This window comes from Struthio camelus, chromosome Z (assembly GCF_040807025.1).
Source record: "Struthio camelus isolate bStrCam1 chromosome Z, bStrCam1.hap1, whole genome shotgun sequence".
Lineage (NCBI taxonomy): Eukaryota > Metazoa > Chordata > Aves > Struthioniformes > Struthionidae > Struthio > Struthio camelus.
This window is the reverse complement of record NC_090982.1, coordinates 87339141-87361523: the sequence shown is the minus strand read 5'-3', so window position 1 is coordinate 87361523 and position 22383 is coordinate 87339141. Positions and strand designations below refer to the sequence as shown.

General features: G+C 45.3%; 1 protein-coding gene across 1 annotated transcript in view; it reads right to left on the bottom strand.

The window, feature by feature from the left end:
• The window catches only part of LOC138064734 (netrin receptor DCC), a 608179-nt gene that overhangs the window by 168527 nt on the left and 417269 nt on the right, over nucleotides 1-22383 (bottom strand). The window contains exons 9-10 of the mRNA XM_068928548.1: nucleotides 18763-18917; nucleotides 1360-1508 (exon numbers count right to left, since the gene is read on the bottom strand). Of these exons, the coding sequence (XP_068784649.1) occupies nucleotides 1360-1508; nucleotides 18763-18917 (304 nt within the window). The remainder of the gene's footprint in view (nucleotides 1-1359; nucleotides 1509-18762; nucleotides 18918-22383) is intronic.

Genomic DNA, 22383 nt, shown 5'->3' with positions numbered 1-22383 from the left:
ATCCTTATTTAAGTTGGTATAAAAGGTAATTTGTAACAGAATTGCTTGTTACAGCTCACTTCTCAGTACACATCGCTAGAGCTTCACATGGGGTTCAGGACACAGTAAATTTCATGCTTCAAAGTTTTATTTAGTTACTTAGGCACTACTGAAGGCACAGGAGAAAACTTGTTTTGGTTAAACCAATTGCTCCCACTCCACAGGTACATGACAGGGAAATAAAAGAAGATAAAAGAAAGAAAAAAATACAGGCAAAAGGTCAAAGGGGAATTTTGGAGAAAAGAAGAAAGTACAATGAAGCAAGCACAGAGAAAAATGGCAGCAGTACAAAAGTTCCCGCAAGACCATTGGAACACCTGCCACAGGATCTCTGATGCCTGTGATCATCACAGTTACTAATAGTAAGTTGGATCAGTTTAGAAAAAAACACAAGTCTCTGCTCTGCTCCTTGCCCTGTCCTCCATTAAAAACTTATTCAAACCATATCCCACCCACAGAGCTAGTCCATACAACTATCGCAGCATTCCTATAAAATATTAGTTTTTAAGTGGTCAACATAAACAGTCTGAACGGCTCACAAGTTACAGAAAGCAAGGCTTTCTGCTTTCTTACTCATTTGCCACAGAAAAGCATATTCTTACGGTAGAATTAGGACCAAAATGAAAGGGACAGCATCGGAAGGAGGTTTTTACTATTAGCACCTTTCAATCTGGAAACAAAATGCATCATTCCTAGTCTGGATATTACACTCGTACCGTAGCCTTGAGAGAAGGTACAAGAAGCAACTAAAAACTCCAGGGATCACACGCACAAACTTCCATCAACATCTTGATAGTTTTGCACGACATAAAGGAGAAAACCTAAAGGGTCTTGAAATGGCATTTAGCATTATTTGGAAATTTCAGTGTAAAGCTGAGAAATGGTTAATATACAGTAGGCTGCCTCTTCTACCTCCCAAACCCGGTTTTATACTGGTGTAAATTTATTTGGCTTGAGCCTGCTGCTAAGTGCTGCAGTTGAGCGGGCCAATCTCCTCCCACAGGAGGGTCTCGTGGACTGTTGCCATCATAAAGGCAAGAACCGGGGTTTCCCTTATTACCAGGTCTATGTAACATTTACCTAAAGTGGAAATGAAAAATCTTCGTGTTTCGAACCTTTACAGTGCTCTGGAGACCTGAAGCATACGTCAAATTCCTCAAAGCACACAAATTTCCACTGTTAAGGTGTTTTACGTTGCTAAGCCATTGTTGTTGTTTGGACACTTCCTCTCCTTTCCCTCCAATTAGTTGATGTGTTTTTTGGAAGCATATGCTGGTACATCCCCAAAAGAAGAGCAGAGCCCCTCTCGTCCCCGCTCACCTGCTCTTTTCCAGTTGCGGTCTCGGTGCAGAAGAGCCGGTAACCTTGAATCGGACCATTTGCATAGGCAGGGGGATCCCAGGAAATGAGGATCGAGGTAGGTGAGGTAGATACAGCCCGCAGGTTTTCTACTGGCCCTGGAACTTGCACTGTGCAAAAAGAAATCGACTGAGTAAAAGTTCTGCTCCTGCAACATCCATTTGCTCTCCAGGCCCACCGTACCACCTGGCCCACGCCGCCTTCCCCAGAACATGCCCACCTCCCCGGGCCGCTCAGCCCTCATCCATCTCAACGCTCCTGAGAAGTGCACTTCAGAAGGAGGAACGCCAAATAAAGCCAGAATAGTGAGACGTGGAAGGGATGCCAAAGCCATGGAAAACGTGCTGCAGAGGATTCTGCTGCAGATTTAGTGCCACAAACACATGAAATATTTTAAGAGATTGTTACATCAAGGCTCAGGGGCTGCATTTCATCTCAAAAATTAATTTCTTGGAAATAATTAGCACAAACTTCTAATGCAAGCAATAGGTTCGTGCCCTCGAGACAAACAGTTAACAGGCTGCAGATCCAGGTGAAGATGCCCAGTGGAAAAGGCAGGGAAATCACTTTCTCACTGACCCCAAAAGAGCAACCTCTGTGCTCTTTTGCACGTTTACCAGCACAAACTGACAACCTTAAAAAAAGATTCGGGGATGCACAAGGGTGCAAACTCCACCAGCGAGCGCCGCAGTGAGCGTGGCCTCCTCCGCTGCTCCCAGGGAGCCGCGAGGGTCACAGAAACAGGGCAGCACCAAGCAAAGCCATGGGTTTGATCCCATGAAGTCATAGCCCTCAGCCCATAGCAGCAGAGCAGCTGGCTCTGAATCAGCGCTGTCCTGCTCCGAGTGGGAGGACGGGCTAGATGTCGTCCAACCTGAACCAGTCTGTGATTCAAAAACCCTAATCTAGCCTTAAAAGTTAGGCCTCCGGAGTATAAGCTCTGATATTAAAACCTAATCCCACTCTCGTTCTTAAATAATATCCTTGTGTTTGTACGATGTTCAGCACTTACAGAAATGACAGCACCCTAACGAAATCATCTTATAAACCAAATAACTACAACAAATGTGCTAAAATAGCCAGTCCTTGAAATTGTTAACTGGTTTGATTAGTTCTGAAATACACTAGTGTGATAGGTTTACTCTTAAGTAGAGATCATTAAGAAATGCAAAATTCAGGCTGCTCAGACACAAGACGACGATGGCAAGGGAGGAAACCCATAACTCCTCCTCAAATGGCAGCGCAAAACCAACCGCTAAAGCACCGTTTGCTACGCATACTGTATCTTCCTGGGCTCCAGCTTCGCTGTGAATGTGAATTATCACACAGCAGCCATATCATGCTTTTGCTGTCGGCTTAAATTAGCGATGAAAACAAAGAGCTAAAAGCCGTAAGAGAGCGCAGGGCTCCCAGCAGCCGCTGCTCGGGAAGCAGCTCCCATGGGGCGAGCTCCGGAGAGGAGACTCTCTGCACCTTCACCTTGAACTCGGGCAAAACTGGATGAAAGAAAGGGTGATAACCGCAGCAAAAACGTACAGGTCAAGCAGAAGGTGATTTCTGAGAATCTTTAACACTAAATAGGACCTTTCTATTTTCAACAGCGAGCGCGTTGCGGCATAAAATAAACTCACGAGCTATGGTGCAGCCGGCAGATAACAGAATTACAACTTCCGTAATAGACTTTCCACAAAGTTACATCCTGGTTACCAGGAGGTTTTGCAATAACAGCTTTCTTCTGTAGATCGGTAACTGTTTGGTGCGACGCGATAGCCAAAGAGCGCCCGACCCCGTGCTCTGCTGCTCTGCCCCGTCCCGCAGAACGCCAGCTGCAAAGCTGCGAATCACGGAAAGAGGCTCCCCAAAGGGGCATCAACAACATAGAGACAGTCTTTCATCACCTATCATCTCGGGTTTAGCTGTAGCATAGACAGACACACTTAAAATATCTTTATTTTCTTCCTCCAGCTTTCCTTTCCATTGTATTTCAATATTTCCGGCAGGCGTTCTAACATGCTTTAATTCTCAGTATTTTTGGTGCAAAGCATTTAATAATCTCTCCTGATCCCTTCTATCAAATAATAATCTAGTAAAAATTGGCATTAAGTTTTAAATCTTTTTCCTAAATACTTTTCTGAAATAGCAGAGAGGCTGCAGGCCTGCTTTACACTCCATTAAAACAGGCTATTAAACCACGTTTCCTATAAAATTCAGTCTGCTACAACTAACAGCATCCTTCTCTAAGAAGGAAGAAAAAAGATAACAGAGGACGGACAGAAGAAAGGCAAGTTCTCTCGTTTTGATAATGCTTAAATATATTCCAGAAACCTCTGTTCCTCTGAGAACGCCCTCCTGCTCCCCCCAAAGACTGGTCCAGCACCTTGGACTTTTCCAGAAATACAAGCTATGACAACTGCTCACAGAGGGTTTGATGCTACTCTCATAAACGCCAGTTTTATACCATTGTGCGACTTGGTGGAATTACTCCTATTCAGTAGCAGGAAAAGCAATCAGGCCCCAAGCCAGAAACGGTCAAACGCTTCACTTTTTTTCAGTGTTGATTTTAGAAATGCACATTAACCGCCTTTCTGTTATTACTAAAGTTAATTGTCACTCAGGGTGACCGATCCTGTCTCACTGCGGTAAGGAGCTGCATGCACGTGGTGCCGCAAGTGCGCTCTTTGCAGGGTCCTTACGTTTGATTTGCTGTAGGCGCCCAAATGGCCAGCACTGCAGTACTGCAGGGAACGCGTTCCCTCCTTCAGAGATGCTGGTATTGGGACCACTGATTCCAGCTGCATAAAATCTGATGTGCCCTAGTCAGCTGGTCCTTGCAACGCGCAGGAACACAGTCTCTACTCTCGCAAGCCTTCGCTCGTCTTCCAATGATTTCCTCTTTGCTGTTGTTCACATAACGTTTTGATCATAACAGATAATAAGACACAAGAAAGATGCAAGTGCCTAAAATAGGACTGTGGGCAACTACATCAAAAATTGCTTGGCAACTGCCTCAACATCCTAAATATCCCTCTCAAGCATTTAAGTTTCTGAAGTTTTCTGCCTTCTGCTCATATCCAGGACTGCCATGCCTGAGCAGAAGGAACCTATCTCGGACCTCAGCCCTGCTAGGGGTCAGGGGAGAAGCACCTGAACTCCTCAAGGGACCTCTCCAGCATGTGCAGGGTTAAGCACACATCAAGAACATTGCATTTAGCTCTAGCACAAGACACCGACCTTTCATTCAAAGTTATTGATGGGCTGCAGTCTCAGGCTCTAAGGTTCACTGACGCGTGAGTAGGTTTTGCAGCCCTTGGACAAGAAAGCAGAGGCCAAAACTCCACCTTGGAGTTGAATGCCCAAACACGCGGTGAAAGGATCAACCGTCCTGTTTGCTTTCTCTTGCTCTGGTCCCAGAGGTCTTGACTTCTGCTGCCTAGTGCTCCACGTTCAAGGGCGAAAGAGGAGATTCGCCCAGCCAGATGAACCTCTAGTTCAACGGTCAGGATACTCCAGTACAGAGAGCACCATTTAGAGCATTCACATGCTGAATCCCTTCAGATAGAAGAGGGCATTAAACCTCCTCATTAAACCTGCCTAGTAGAGAGTGCTCCCCACCAAGCTTTTATAAAGAAAATAAAACCAGTTATTCCTACCCAATTCTTTTTAAAAGAAATATTGCAGACACATAAGCTTGCGATTAGCATTTTGACTCTGTAACCTAAAAGAAAAGTTATCCGTCCTGTCTTTTTAAACTATTTTAGCCCCCCTGTAGGGTTGAGTTTACCATCCTACTTAGCACAAGCTCATTTTACATTTTACAAATGACCTAGGAAGATCCTGGGTCTGTCCCTGCCCTGCCTGCATTCCGCTTCCAGAGAGCCAGGGCGTCATCCTCCGTGGAATGGGTGAGCATGGGTGAGACAGGCACAAGACAAGCTTCATCATGATAGAGATATACCCGTTTTGCAGCACAGACTGCCACAGCCCTGGTCAGGATTATTGCTCATGTTTCCTCGACAGCCCCAAGCACTCCCAGCCAAGCATGCGTGCTTTTTGGACTGTCTTTCTGAGGCACCCAACTCTTCCCATGCGCCGTTTCAGGAGTCTGAATTCAGAGCTTGGGTTGAAGTGCCAGAACTGCAGCACTGCAGCGCCTCAGGTGGAGTCCTTCCTTGCTGCTTTTAAAGCCCTTATGGGATTTGGTCTTCCCTTATCTACCAAATTCAGAACCGTCTTCTTCCAGTCAACCTAAGCCAAACTCACCTCACTCTGTACTTCTGTCTCTTCTCTGCAGCACGGTGCTAAAAACAAACAATCATCCTATCTCATGCCTCTTATTTCTGACTTATTTCCTTGGTCTCAAGCTCTGTTGCCAGGCTAGCCATTTCCTTCATCAAAGCTGCTTTTTTAAAACATTTTTTCCCTAGTGATTCATTCTTCTCCATAATGAGATGCAATGATTAAAATGTTCGTGTTATTACATTACACTTTTCTTTTAAACAGCTGGTTCTGTGCTGATCTGCACCGAAAACATTTCGAATGTAAAACATTTATGAAGCCACTTGCAGTTATTGATAATAGAGTACATGCTTTGATTACGTCTTTGATTTTTTTTCCCCCTCTTTCTCTGTAGTTAACAGCTTTAACGGTATTTCATTAAAATCTGGTGCCATGCTGTACGGAAGGATGCAGCTTCAGAAAGCCTGCAGGCAGGGTAATTATTAACATAATGAAACGCTGCTTCCCCACACTGTGCATGGTTAGAAGACATGACAGATGTTTGGCAAGACTACTCTGGATGCCTCCAGTGCTATCCACGAGAGCTGGTCTTGGATTCAGGTTTTGGAAGGAGCTGTCATTTATATTTTCAAAGAAATCTTCTGGTTTTCATTAGTGTATTCTGCATCTATTCACATGGTGCCCAGCTGTATGCCACAGACAGATGCATTAATCTAATATCCTTCAGTTTGCTAAGGAACATGGGGACCAGGTTTTGTATCAACAAATCATGTCGGTGGTTCAGTTCTGAATTCTGCAGTGAAGGGAAATTGCTTCCTTAGGGCCTTCTTCACTGTCTCCCAACAGGAGGCCTGGAAATACATCTTCCTCTTTCTATCCACTACGACCGTTTTCAGGAGCCTGGGAAAGGAGCTACTGGACTCGAGGCAGAGATGGGCAGAGGCCTCCAAAGCTCAGGGAGAGGAACGGGTGTAACAGACAACTCAATTTGCGCATGGCGAGAGATCCCGAGTGCATGCATGGAGTGCAATAACACAAACACAACACAGACGGCAGCAACAGGGATTACACCAAGTCTTCCTCACACTACTTCCAACTCAGTTCCATGGCAGCCCTGACAGTTCATTATTTTTTGGTTTTCCTAGTGACAGTGCCCTGAAAGTCACTGCAAGGAAGGCTATATTTGTTTCAGGGCAATTACAGACCTAGATGGGAATACATAGACCTTGGCTGGCTATATTTTTGACCTATTTAAAGGAGGATAATCTCCAATAAGTTATTTCTCTTCATTAGGGCTTCACATACAACATTCCTCACTGGGGTAAAACTCATGCTGCAGCAAAGGATCCTCCTTGCGAAAATGTCTTTCTTTGCCTTCCCTGACTTTCCCCGGAAGCCAAATTTTTTTTACTGTTTGTACAGTAGCTTTCTTGGATTTCCATGGATGAGATAACTTCATATTAGAGGTAAAGTAAGGTGATCTATAAAGCATATTTTGTATTTAGGATATTTTTAGTGAAGAAGCTTAAGTGACAGACTTAGATACAGAACTCATTACTATTTCCTCTCTTCCCCCTGTAACCCTGCACAGATCTCAGTGGTTTATGGACATTACTATGGATCCTTAGAACCACTGTAAGAGGGGAATCGCTCATATCTTCTTTCTGAACATTGTGCATAGGATGTCCAAGCATCCCTGGTTTGCTCAGAGCCATTCACTAGATCTATGACAGAAGACAAAATTAAACCAAAATAGAAAGCAAGCCGTTTTTGGGAGGGAAACTACCTCTTTGCAAAGGAAGTCGCAGAAAGTCTGGAACAAGATGCAGGTGGGAGCACGGTGTTATCTTTTCTGCAAAAAAATGCTTGACCAGAAAAGTGTAAAACAGTGGCAGCTGCAGATGAAGCCCAGCTTCCTGTACAGGTTCTCAATTAAAGAGGAGACGTTAAAAGGTATCTTCAGTACCCAACTTTTCCATTCTCATGCTTTTCGACAGATTTTCAAAAAAAAAATCAGCATACATCACAGTGTGCAGTTCTAGGAATTTTGTCCTGACTGCAGGAACTGAATTGTTTTAAGGAATTTATTGGCCATTAGTCCTACTACTAAATTCGGAGAGAAATTATGTTAAATGGCTTCTTGCACCTCACCAATGGCTGCACTTGGGGCAGGAAAGCCACAAGATCATATATGGAGGGAGGAGTAGGTCTGTTGTGACCGTTTGTACTGGGGAGAAAATCTAAGGTCAATCAAAACTTAAGATGAATTCTCTAGCATCAATAATTTATTTGAAAGCCAACAGGGGGTACAAACACAAACACTAAAATAATAAGATGCCATCAATGAAGAAATAGGCTGCAGCCGGTGAAGTAAAGTCATTCAGAAAACAAGCTTTTGCTGCAAAATATATCTGGTTCTGTGTGGCCAAACATGCCCTCCATTTGTTTGAGGTCTGAAAAACAGAAGGAAAACCTTTCTGAATGGAAGAACACTTACACCGGCTGGAGGTCCTGCTAAGCACTTATGTGAAATGATAGCATCCAGAGAAATAAAAAGCAACTCCTATTGACTTCAATAGAGCCAGAATCCCAACCTTTTATTTTGAGAAACAGTTCAAAGAAAGATGGGTTACAGCAATCCCGGCTCTTGTGCAGACTTCCAGAGGGAGCTTGGATAAATAATTTAATGCTTTTGTGCTTCAATTTCCTTCCTATAAAATGGCATAATAATATATCTCCTACCCATTCTTTATCTTACCTATTTATATTGCAAAAATTCTGGGGTAGGGAGAAAGGTCCAGATAAAACAAAGATGAAAGCTTATCAGACAGGACTGAGATAGAATTTATATCCTTAAGTCCAAAGCCACTATTTTAAAAATGCTCGGCTGCAGCCTATTTGCAAGACGTCTCTTCTTTGACCTTATATTTGCCATGGCACTTGCATTACTGCTTCTGCAGATGTCCAGAGCCGTTCTGCCAAAGCTCTTCGGTCCTAGCAAAACCCCACAGGAAGTCCCGATTGGCAACAGCAGCACCTATGTCCCTGACGGGAGCTGACTACTAGGTGAAACAAGCACCTCCGCGACAAAGTGATGGGCTCAGACATCCCACAGACAGCTACATCATTTCCAGAAGGCCAACTGTCCTACCTGAACAGTTTAAACGGTTTAGTGGCCAGAGCACTTCCCAGGATTAGCAGGCTGGAGAAGCAATTCCCTTGTTCAGCTGCAGAAACTCAAGAGTCTATCTTCAGTCTTGGGTCCAGCTCCTCCTTTGAATTTGCACAAAGCATAGCACGAACAGTCTTGATCTTCCTTTATGTCTCTAGACACAGCTCTAATACAAGCAAAACCTAACACTCTTGAAAAAGTTAGCTTAGATTATGATCAAAAAGTTTGAGAAGAACTTTGCACCAACGTTCAGGAAAATGTGGTTGCATTGTGTCAGTTGGAGGCACTGAACTGGCCTTTTTCCAGTGCCTAAATCAGCCTCAATTAAGTTTAATTCATTTCCAGTGTTACAAGTTTAAAAGTTCATTATCACTGTCCCCAGATTGCTATTATTTTAGGAAAGCTGTAGGGAGACAAATATATTCTAGGGGTCTGCTGCTCAGCAGAGGTTTGTGGATGATTCTCAGTAAAGCGGAAATCCAGTGCTCTATACAGAGAAGGATGAGACAATACAGAAGACCAGAAGTATAGCAATGGCCAAATCTTGCCAGATTATGTATCACCACCAGCAAGTTAAGTACACGGTCGTGCTGCTCAAGGACTATTGAATCAGAAAGATCCCTTGATGGACGTTAACGACAAAGGAAAGAAATTGAGCATGGCCTGAAATAGCTTTCAACTGCAAAATATTTTATGCTCGCAAAATGTCATCGTGTTTATGAGCTACCTCGCAGTGCTCGTTCAGAAGTGATGGGTGCCCTCTCCTCTCATACCAGCGGCAAGGGGCAGCAAGGGTGCGCTGCCTTGCCTGTACCATGGACGGTTTATGGCCGATCCAGCAAGAGCCACCTTGCCACTGTATTATCATTTGCATCAGTGATCTATAAATATGCCTTTTTAAAATTATTTTTCCATAAGAAAGTAGTTTTAATTTTCTACCCCTTCTCTGCAAATCAGTCAAAGCAAAACATTTTATTTGGCATAACGGTGCTGCTGCATCTCAGCAAATCTGAAGGAGAATTACAACATACAGCTAGTCAGTGCAGCTTATTTTTTAAGAAATAAATGATTAGACAACAGCCACTGAATTCTTCTTATCAACGGCCTCCATGAACCTAATAGGCCTCCTTCCTAAAAGGAAGGGAGCATGCAAGACAGCCAAATCTCAGAAACCGAGATTCCCTCTTTTCATTTAAAGCTTTTGGAATTTTTTCACTGAAATAGATTATTTCTGGTAAACATAGTTTTCACATACACCAAAAGGTTTGGAGAAATCTTTGGTGACAATTTCTGCTTAGAATGAGAAATGAAGCAAAATATGCCCAGAATGCTGAAACATCCAGTACTGTCATTACTGAAATGAAATATTTTGATGTTTCTTTTCCAAATAATTTCTAAAATGACATGCCCTGCTTTTAACGTAAGCTTTTCACCAAAGTTTTACATAACTAAATCAGAATGAAATATATTGTTTCATTAAAGCAAATGAAAAAACAAAACAACCAAGAATTTCTGTTTTTGCCGTATGTCAGAAGACCACCAGAGAACCCAGCTTCATCATTTCTTGTGAACCACAAACTTCTGGCTCTTGCCCTACTTGTTATACTCAACATGTATTTAAATTGGCATCTTAAACCACATTCAATACTGCTATCACAAATATCCTGCTCAGGGGAACACCCAAAGCTTTTGGCGTTGAGTAGGAGAGACTCTTTTCCTCTGTCTCGCCGAGGCAGCTCATTTAGGTCCAGTGAGTCTCCAAGGTCTTCCCAAGTTGCAGTACAGGTGTTTTTCCCTGGCACAGCGCACCAGGGCCTGGCTCATGAGGTCCTTGGTCCTCCCTTTACCGCCACCATCCTGACACCTTAACGCCGCAGCGCTGCAGAGAGGCGCGCTCCGCCACGAGCCCTGCCAGGATGAAGCTATGGAAGAAACCACCTCAGTAGAGGTGACTGCATCCAAGAGCGACATCTTGCACTTCTGGTAAGTCAGGCACAGGTTATGTCCCTGCACATCAGGTATGGCTGGCTCTGGACAGTGTCTCACCTTGCCCCTGAACTCCTTCATCCCCGTCGGATGCTTTCACGGTCCATGCAGAAAGCCAGCCGGCCCCGCAGCACATCCGCATCGCCTGCGGGTTGGCGAGGGTGGGAGGAGATGGAAACAACGGAGCCCAGTTGGCATTGTCTCATCCCGGAGCCCCCGCTGGTGGGCTTTTGGGCGGGTTTGGTGGGGATGCATGCTAGGCTGCAGGGAGCACCCCACGCTCAGGGCCCTGGTGGGAGCCGTGCCATTCGCTGCCCGTGGGCCGCGGCAGGAGAAGGGGTCTGCGTGCAAATACTCAGCTCCTCGTTACTGCCACAGCCTCAACAATCAGATGAAAAACACAACATAGTTTTAAAGATGAAGTAACCAGAGAGAAAGAAAAATATTTTTAATAAAAAATACTTTTTTAAAAAAACAATAATTTGCAAGCTCACAAAAAAACGTGCAGAGGTTGAGAGGAGAGGACAAGATCTATCGAAATTAACAGGAAACATTATTTAGTTTAAAATTATTAAAAATCCCTGGGAAATACTTTGGCGTGGCCTAGAGGAACCCCTCAGCAGCCAAGAGGTGGGCCTGCACGGCGGCATTGGGAAGCAGCAGTACCATTAGTCATCCTGGACAAGGCAAGTCAAAGCAGCAGACGGGAGGAAGAGCATTCCCATCACCGCTGCGGCGCGGCTGCCGAGACCAGGGCAGCGAGAGCGTGTGGCACTTGGGGCGAAGGCCAAGCAGGTGATTTATAGGAGGAAGCAGGACACAACAGCTTTCGGCATCTTGCTTAGGCTAACGCCTCCGTAGCACAAGGAGATAAAATGTAATTGCTCTCACGGCTTCTGTTCTGCCTATGAACGCTAACGCAGCAGCTGATGTTGGCTACTTTCAGAAATCCTTGAAACCCTATCTCCAGAGGCACGCTGGTATGCTTCAGAGATATTTTCAAACCTTACCAGATCAAAAGGATTTTTTTTAGTTTGCTTTTTTAAGAAGGTGGGGGGGGAGCTCTGAACAGAAAATCTTTCTGGTCTAGCAGCAGCCTCACTGATGGGAAGGAAATAATACTTCAGGCTGGCACTGATTTGGAGCATGCTCAACAAAATACTGCACTGACTACTGCAAGAACTGACCACGCTCTCACCTGGTCACTTTTTTGGATGCTTCAAAGGGAGGTGAGAATCTGACTTCAAGAAAGAGATGGCCAGAGTATTTCTGTCTCCTCTTCTTTGGGACATCTTCCCAAAGCCTTCAGGAAGCAGCACAAAATAATTTTTCATTTTTCTCTTTTTAGATCCTTCCTTGTATTTCCTTCTTATAAACTGCCAGTTTTAATCAGCTCCCTGTGATGCATGCAGAGCTACATATTCAGCTGGTAAGTGCTCATGGAGTCACTGAATCTGGCTTAATATACTGAATGTTATTCCGCAAGAGAAACTAAGAATTTAATCGAAAACAGAAAGAAAATAAATAAAATGATGGCATTAAAGCTAATCAGATTCTGAAGAATAAAACAATATGAGAATTCATAATTTCTATTTCATTTGAAATGCAACTTGCTATATAAAAAAAAAAGGCACAGAAAACAAAGGACAAAAGCTGTAACGCAAAGGTGTCCATGGGTGTGAACCTGTATTTCTGTCCCACAGAGAGCAATGAAGCCAGCAGGGCGAGGGCAGCTGGAGGAGTCCCATCACCCAGCCAGAGTGACTGCCGCCCGTAACTGCTCAACCACATTCAGGACAGGACCAGAGGTATAGAAAAGCCCTAGATCAAATATACTTCCCTATCTCTGCTGTTTACTCGAAGAAAAAAAAAAACAACAAATAGAAACAACACCAACAAGCTCTAATTGCAAAGTGGTAAAGTCACTCCAGCCAGAAGCAAACTTTCCGTTCGCAAGGAAGAAGGAGGAAAAAAAAATTAAATGCTCAGAAAAATTAAGCAGCAGCAGCAGGAGTCTAAGACGGAAAAACAGACAATGTTGTTTTTGCCTTCACGCCTACCCCAACTTTTACAAAGAAAAGACACGTTTCATTAAAGCAATTGAAAATCTCCCCCCGCCCCAACCCTCCATGTAAATTACTCATAAAATTAAAGAACCATGCAAGAATGGCATAAAGTTACCCCAGGGTGTATTTTCCTGAACCATTACGGAAGAACACACACAAATGAGGAGGATATTAATGACTCAACAGAACACATTTTTCAGTACTGCTTCACACTTTCATCAAATGACGAGAAAAATACACTAGAGATGCTTAAATTTTTGCCTGGCCCGGCTCTCTAATATATTGATAAACACCTCCCGTGTCTTTCCAAACACAGGCTGTCCAAAGCGGAAGCAGTCACTCCCTATCCCGGAGATCTTTTTGTACACATAAAATCTGGCAGGATGAGGCGGCAGACTTGGGCAGAGATGGCTTTTCCCTTTAAAGTAATAAATGTAATGTTGTTATAGACTGACGGACGGAGAGGAGAGTCGTGTCCTCAGTTCATCACCATGACAGCTGACGGAGGACGGACTGCAGCTGCGGAAGACACACTATGCCGTCAATGACGTCCTCATTAGATGGGGCTGGCTACGGACTTTTTAAAAGTTACTGATTTCTTCTGCATGAGAGCCAGGGAGGATGGACAGGCCAGGGAGGGCTGCTGCGCCGCGCGGGAACTTGGCACGTATTCAACACACAGTATGGACAGGCCAAGGGCAACCAGGTGGCCTGGGCTTGCAGGACACCACCAGGTGCTTGCAGGTGCCCACCAGGTCTAGGCAAATGCCATGACGTTTTCTGGGAACAGGGAAGTTTTTCAAAGCTCCCAGCGCTCGGCGCACTTCGCAAAGTAATGGCAGAAAGAGTTTCTTTTACTTCCACTCCAGTCTGTACTGGAGCTGGAGAAAGGCAATCTTCACCTTGGTATTGCCAAAACTCTGATCTACCCAAGCTTGGTGAGGGGCTCTATGAATTAACTGCAGCGCCTGGCAGGTTTCTGAACACCTTTGAGGGCTGTCGTTCCAACCAGACCTTGACTATCATGAGATGATAAAATCTCTTAACGGTCTCCCTGGTAAAGGCTAGGCTTCCACGTATCAAGAAAGATCCTGCTGCTTAAAGATCTCCCTGGTGCAGGGCAGCCACAGCAGAAGCAAACGCTGTATTTGGGATCGTGCTTTCCTGCAATCGTGGCTGCCCCAGGAGCAGCGGACATCTGCCGCTAACGGGCTCCACTGCACCTCGGGACACCGGGCAGCAAACGCCCTCAAGTCAGGACAGCTCTGCCCTTGACCAAAAGCATTAAAAGACTGCGCAGCATATGTCCTGGGAAACAGGCAGATGCTTCACGTCATAAAAATGACAGACGGAGACGTAAAAAGCACAAGCCCGCTGACCCGTCACCTCCCCACACCGGACATCTCATCGATCCTGGCTTTCTAGTAAGCATTCCTCGCGGTGGGGTAACAATCCTTCCCCCAGCACGGCGCGAGGCACTCCCCGGCGGTTTGTGTATTTTCTTTTAAACCAGGAATGCAATTCAGCACTACTTTTAGTGACACCATTATCATCGTTGTGCTGAAAGGGACAGCCCAAGCGGCTGGCGAGGATGCGATGGCAGTACTGGTGTCCCGTGAAACACCGGCAGGCCGGGAGCTGCTCTGCCCTGGGACCTCGCCTGCCTCCTGAAGGGTGACGACTGGCATCGTCTCTTCATTGGCGCCTAAAGTGGATGAGTCTGATACAGGTCTTTAAAAAATTCAATTACTCCGGCACATGTTTATTCTGCAAACTGAGTTTGCATATGTCAGTATAAGTGGAAGTGATTACTGCTTGATGAAATGGTAATCTACGTGGGGTTAAAAGACACCCCTGCCTTCCCTTGCCTTTTTATGTGGAATTTCATAGCGTTCACTTAAATGGCTGTTTAATTTTCTATGCAGTTTTGACATCTGTACAAGAAACGTATGCTAAAACAGACCGCCGCTGAAATTTTGTCTACGTCCTTTTAACGTTCCCTGTGCAACTAGTAACTTCAAAGAATGCTGCCTCTGCAGCAAAACTTGTGGAGAAGGAAAACTTGAACAGCTTCTGGTGCAATTGCTTTAACGTAGAATTGACGGCAGTTCTTGCTGCTACCTGTCTCAGGGGCAACCAGCAAGCGATAAACAAAATGTTTCCCCACCAAAATCACAAAAATGATGTTCTCAAGTCACAAAGGGACTGATTTCTAAGCACAGATACACACCAGCCACTAATGGGAATTGAAAGCAACTACAAAAGTATCTGAACAAGTGTGGAGCTCAGTGATTTTAACCAAAGTTGAGCAGTCTCCTATGTAAGTAGGATCACCCTCTAGCTGCTGTATGGTGCCCCATTTATTACCTAAGCCCAGCCCAACTATATGTTCCTGCACTTAACAGCCACAACCAGTACTGGTGGGACAGGATGGGTTGGGCACATGTTAGGATGGGTCAGTGCAAGGGACCGAAGGGAGAGGGAGGGCACAGGACCCTAACAGGCTCCAATCTCAGAGGCGTTCCCGCATCGCAGTGGGAAACGGGGGGATTCTTTGAGCGGCGTCGGTCAAACGCAAGAGAGCCATGCAGCAGCTCTATGCACAGGACAGGCGGGCGGGAGTGGAAATCCTCCTGGCCAGCTGTGCGGGGAGTCGTGGCGGGGGCCCAGGAGGCGGCAGACACATGGGAACACAGGTGGGCTTCTGGGAGTCTCTGAAGTAGGTATAATAATACTTGCCTGCCTCCAAAGGAGGCAGTAATTCATTCTTCTTCACGAAGCCCTTAAAGATCCTCAGGTAGGAGCTGAAGCGTAAGCGCGCGCTAAGCTGACGCGCTGGCGCACGGATGCTACCGGGCGAGTTTGCAAGGCTTGGGCGCCGCTGCACAGCCGCGGCACCGCGGGGGCTCTCTGGGACGTACCCGCGTGCCTCCCCGTCCCTCTTTCCTTGCACCGACTACTTCCAACGCACGCGTGGCGGCGGGCCCAGGTTGCTCAGGGAACCGGTTTGCATTCGCAAGGGCTGCGAGGGGAACGGAGCCGGTCCCACGGCAGGGCGAGGGACTACCTTCAACACTCGCGCAGGCCACGTCAGCCCGCCGGGCCGCGAGAGCTGGGCTGCTTTTGTCCTCTACTGCCGAGCTGCTTGAGCATCACCTCGAGCAGCCAAAGTAATAACTCACAAAGTCTCCACATGTGGTATGAAAAGATTAGACAAGGCTTAAGCAAGCAGGGATTTAAATCCGCACTGATAATACTGTAGTGAAATTATATACCATAAAGGCAGAGAAAAAGGGGTTGTAGTTTACTGAAAAGGAAAAAAAAAAATGGAGGGGAGGTTTAATCCGGGGACAAAAACCTTCATATAAGTGTAGCCCGTATATTCTGGATGATTATTTCAAAAGCTGGAACCTCTGCTGTTGATCTTTTAAACTGATTACTGAGAAAATGTATGCACTTTTAGAAACAGGCACTGACAGACATGAATTTCAGATGTCCTTTTTCATCAGCTCTTTCTTCTTTAACAATGCCAGATTGCATAATACTTCTGATATTTTCAAATAATGTGGAAATTCAATTTATGTGAAGCCATGTAATTTATTGTACAATAGTTACAGCATGTTCTAAAAGACAGCGCACGGAGGCTGACGGCTTTCCAGGACCAAAGAGAGTTGTCTCAAAATGATAAGATAATTTGGTCAACAGGAAGAAATGAAAAGAAAAATGGAAAACAATATTTTCTCCATGCTCAAACTTGACACTTCAGAGAAATTTCGAAGTTATTAAATCAGAAAGATATTCCACATGCCTACACTTTGCGTTAAGCAGGGGAGGCAACTCTGCGCCGTGCCAGCTTCACAGAGTAACAGCAGGGGGTAGCGACGCATGGCTTTCGCTCGCATTTTGGGAAGGGGAACGAATTTTCCAGAATGAAGTACTATTTTACTTCTGTAAACCATACACATACAGACAGACACATATATGCTATATATAGAAATATATAGAAAAACATACATGTGCATTTGTGTTTCTAAACGGTCATACGTTATTGACGCTACCTATGCGTCAATACTCTACCGTACTTTCAAAAGGCTCAGGTTCATAAACTTATTTCCCAGAACTAATTCCCTCAAAAAGGTCTGAAATACCACCTTGTTTATGTTCAAGCATGACAGTTGCATAGCTGCAAGTAAGTGCAGTAAGCGGCACAGTAATCTCAGAGCAGGAGGAACTGAAGACATCTAAAATGCAAGGGATTTCAAAAAAAGCCAAAATCTAAATATCTCAGCTAATGTTTTGCAAATATCACTACTCCTGTGGGTTTGGGTTTGTTTTGGGAATGCTGACAGGAAGCACGTGTCGCTAATTCACGTCTCCTGACAAACAAAGCCACAGACATGAGCTCACCGAATGGCACGAGCTCCAAGGAGCCTCCTCCAAGGGTACCAGGTCCAGCCCTCACTCCGACCGGGGCGGCCAAGCCCCGACTTCCAGCTTCCCGTGCTCTGGATTCAGCCCTCGCTCCAACCTGGGTAGCCAAGCCCCAGCTCCTGGTTTCCCATGCTCATGAGGGAATCTGCCACACCAGCTCCGACCGCCCCAAGAGACATCTTTCCTGTGGCTCTGTTTATCGCAAGCACAAGCTCAGGCTGAACGGTGCAAAAGCCACCTTAAGCCATCCCTTGTGACTTGCCTTATGCAGGACCTGTTTCCAAGCCCCTACTCTACTCATGGAGAGTCATCACCACCTCTGTCACCTGGTTGCAGCAAGTCACCTGCAGCCATGCATCAAGGAGACACACTTCGCGCTTGGTCAGCACAGATGTTACCTTTGCACAATGAGGGGCTTTCAGACAAATACTTCCTTTCAGCTAAAATTCAGCACGTGGCAACGTGTGACAACGTCAACCAGTTTTTGTGCATCTGTTAAGCGTTACGTTTTCCACCTCATTACCCCAGAAGAACATATTCTGGCAAGGACTTACTGAAGAAGCGTAAAAGGAGTAGTCTAGCCTCCCACCCTTCACCCCTTTGGTTCTCCACTCCTTACAAACCAGCGGCTGTCAGCATCTTCTCCCCAGACCGAGGAATTAGAGGTAGAGCACCCAGCTCTAGGTAAGTAGGAGCTGCATCCACCCCAGATGCTAAAAGCCAGATATCGTTCCCATTCTGATCAACACTTCTTCTGAATAACTAGTTTTACTGTAGAAGGGCTCAAATAATAATTTTGGTCCTTTCTTTGCAACATCCCTGCTCTAGGACGACGATGTCCCAAGGGAAAAAACTGCCACAAAACAGACTGCAAGAAAACTCCTTTCTGGAGACCAGGAATGCGTGGAAACGTTTCAAATCAATCAAACGAGACATACGGAAAGGAGAAAACGATCTACAGAAGCGTCACAATGCTCTAAAGATTAACAAAATGCATTTACAGTCAAACATCAACTAATATGAAATATTTAAGATGACATAAAAACATGAATAAACCAAAGTGTTCACTCTAGTGGAAAGTTTGTGAGTCTTCCAGTGAGTTTATAATGTGCCTGATTGAAAAACAACTCTTTATTTATTGAAAACAGGTTTTGATGACACATATGCTGCCACATAATAGAAGGTGGGAGGTGTGATCATCAAAGTCAGGATGCAAAATAACAATAACTGTTGTTATTGATGAGGTCAAACGCTCTGTAAGTACCTCCAGGAACAACGAGGAAAAATTACTGCAAATTTAGGAAAGATTATATTTACCAAGCAAAAGGACTGTGCTATAATATTTACTAGCATACGCTATGTGAAAACCTTAAATTAATGCGTTATGATAAAAGGGGAGTTGCTGAAGGTGCAGTTCATCGCTAAAGCTGTTAAAGCCACCCTAGCCAAGACCCCATTACTCCACAGACTTACGCTCGGGCTGCGTGGCAACCTTGACGGGCTGTGAGCTCTCTCCGGGCCCCCACTCGTTGTAGGCCACCACGCGGAAGGTGTAGGTCTCCTCCGGCTTCAGGTTTCCCACCGTCAGCTGAAGCATCCCAGACTGAGACGTGTTGAGCGCCCGCTCCCTATATAAAGAAAAGTCACATAGGAAAATTAACTTAAACATGCATGTAGATCTTAAAGTATTACTTAGTTACTCATTTCACAGTTTGCAAGATATGGTTACTTCTCAAACTTCACCTTGGCTTGTGTGATTATAGGGTTTCTGTTAAGTTGATTTTTACTTTAAAAAATTAATTCAGGTAACGAGGTCCACAGGAAATACTGCAAATGCTACAAGAAAGACGTGTATTGTAACACTTCATAAGCAACATCGTACATTGGTTCTCTGCCTTTCTTAATACAGCAGGAAAAGAAAAGTGATGGAAAGAAACAGCTATTCAATAAAGGAAAACATCTGTGATGTACAAAGTGAGACACGTGGATCATGAACACTTGGCTAACGATGAAAAAGCAGGTCCTGATGTTTCTGCAGACGAAGCTAGGTCCACGTCCCCAGCAGATGCGCCCGCATAAGCCCGGCAGCCCCACTTCGGGCACCTCCCGCCGTCGTGCCAGCAGCGGCGGCTCCATCACGGGCAGCAGGATCGTAGCATCCTCCCTCTCGGAGGGTGGCCTCCTCGCCGTCCTGACACCAGAAGCGCACAGAGCTAAAGGGCTGCTCGCGCTTTGGCACTAGCCTCTCCATATTCGGTGAAGCTCTACAGAGCTGAGAGCAAATAACTAATAAAAGAGATACAGACCCAGAATCATTAACACAGGATTACCCAGGAAAAACACAATCCCTAAACAGTAAAGCAGGGTTTAAATTGGATGAAATCACAGTCATTTCATGGACAATCTGCAAACACAAGTAGGTAAAATTGCTTTTGTAACTGATTTATTATGGATGGCATGTGTAGCTCTTCTCCTTTACCAGAAGCTCTCAGAAAAGCTAACAACAATAATAGAAAGGTGGATTTCATGCTGTGGAAAAATCATTTAAAACTGAATCAACTAATTGTCAAACCATTTTAGTGCTGCTGCGGATCTGTTCGCTGCACCAGGTACAGCAACAATGCAGAGCACAGAGCTTATCGTTCCTTTGGGGAGCGTTTCCTCAAAACGAAATTTCTCAGGCCACAGCACGGTCTCATCCGATGAACGATGGTGCCTACCATTGCTCCAGCCTTCGGATAATTTATTGAACCAAACTCTGGTGAACATGCTCCAGGGAAAACTATCATACTGTGCCTTATCAGAGGCAAGGGTAGTTTAATACATCTCTTCCAGCAGAAAGACTTTCAGTGACACTTGCCAAAGCAAAAGCGGAGCTGGGAAGACTGCTGCTCCCCAAATGAGGCGACTGGCAGGCAGAGCCTCTGCTCTTCTTAATAGCAGCTGAGCTGGGCTTGACTAGCTCAGCTTGTCTAATTTTATTCTCTTGCCACTTCTCTCTGATTTCTATTTTCAAACTGTAGACGTAGGAACCCAGTTGCATGGCAAACGGCCCCAGTGGATGGATAACAAGCTTACTGGCTCCGAAAGCCGCAGACGAGCTCAGACGTCCAGTAACGTCTGAACTAAACAACGACAAGCTTTTCATAAATCCTCTGAAATGAAGGAACCCGTGGCAGTAACCAAATATACATCCTGACCTCCTTGCTGCAGGATTATGGGACTGTCAGCAACTGTATCTTACTGTATACATCTTTTTTGTCAGTAACAGAAAAGCAATAAGACGACCTCTCAACCTCCAAATAGTGAGAAAGAAGTGAGAAAAGAAAGAAGGAGATGAAGTGACAAAAACAACTCCAGTCAGATCTCTGTTTTAGTAATTCTCTATGACAGTGCTACCTGTGCTGGTATGTATATGCAATTCTGGAAAAGTTGTACGGTTTCTAGCATTCTTTCAGTAAATCTGCTCCAAATACCTAGCAAAGAAAAAAAAAGTGCACATATGCACTGCACACTATGCACTTGAATCGCCTGTGGAGTGTTGTAATTTCCTGAGCTAAGTCAAATCTATGTTTCAGGCTAAAGGGGCTAGATCAGTATAACTCTCTTATCTAGCCTGGGATGTAGGTGCAAAGTGCTACAACGAGGTATGAAATTCTGATACAGCCCATTCTGCATCTAACCCAGAAGCTGCAGACCAACGGAAAAAATCAGGCCCATGTCACATAGGCATGAGCCCATCCAGGGCTGCCACTCTCCTTCTCAAACCTACATGGGATGCACCCACAGCCTCATTCCTCACTTGGAATTAGAAACATCAAAGCCAGTGCCCTATAATTAGACTATAATTATGCATCGTTCAAAGCAACCTCAGCAGCTCTAATGCTCATCATGCGCTGGTGTCAGAGGGGTTGGGTGTCCAGCTGCTTCAGGGCACGTCCATGCTGCGTGATGGGACCCTCGTGCCGGATGCCCTGGGGCCCAGCAGTAGCAGACTCCTGCTGATAAATTCACACCTAAGCACATGGTCCACCTCAGTCCCCATCAGCAGAACAACACGAGTGCTACGCCGCAGCCCCGGCCTCCAGGACACGCATCTGGGCAATCCGGCTCCACAGGAACCAGCAGCTGTGCAAGGACCCGAGGACATCACCGCGGCTGATGAACCCCACGAGCCGTCATCGGCAGTGCGGGGGCTGCGTCACTCTCAGGCCAGCCAGCTCAGCCTAGACAAAGTTGGGCACATCCTTTCCAAGGTCCTTTTCAAATTAGCTTAGGGAGGCCTAAGGCCAGGCTCACACAATCTGATTGTTTCCAGCTCTGGAGCAGCTTTGAAGAGCGGAAGCTTGGGGCTCTTCCCTCTCTCTGTCTCAGAAAAGTACTAAACAAATTGGGCTTTATATGCTTTACTTCCTGTATTTTGGGGTTTCAAGCTGTCATAGCTAGAGTATCTCCCAAATAAAGTGCTACAAAAGCCAGCATCTGAGCCCAGAAGCATTCTTCAAAACGGGAGACCAGCTCACACTCCTTGTCTTGCACCTCAGGCTAATGGCCTGTGGCTGCCCGGTGCATTGCCTCCAAATGCAGTCGTTTGCCCTGTTTCATTTTCAAATAGCAGTGCAAGATCAAGAAAAGAAAAGAAAAGAAAAGAAAAGAAAAGAAAAGAAAAGAAAAGAAAAGAAAAGAAAAGAAAAGAAAAGAAAAGAAAAGAAAAGAAAAGAAAAGAAAAGAAAAGAAAAGAAAAGAAAAGAAAAGAAAAGAAAAGAAAAGAGAAAGAAATTGGCTGTATCAAAAAATAAATGTTTCGAATTTGCCTGAGTAAGGACTGAGCAGTAATCAAGCAAACGCCTCAAGACTGAGAGCAACAGAAATAAAACAAAAGGAAAGGGTGACGAGAAAGGTCACACCAGAGCCCACCCAGCCCCATCTTGTGTCCCAGCAGCGGCCAGATATCAGGGGCTCACCGAGGAATAAGAGAAACAGGATGGAAATTCTGTGGTTATTCTTCTGGCACGGTATTCCTGGTTACACGTTTCTGGAATTTCTCGGATACAGGTTGCACTCAGATCATCACAGACACCTTGGTGGATCTAC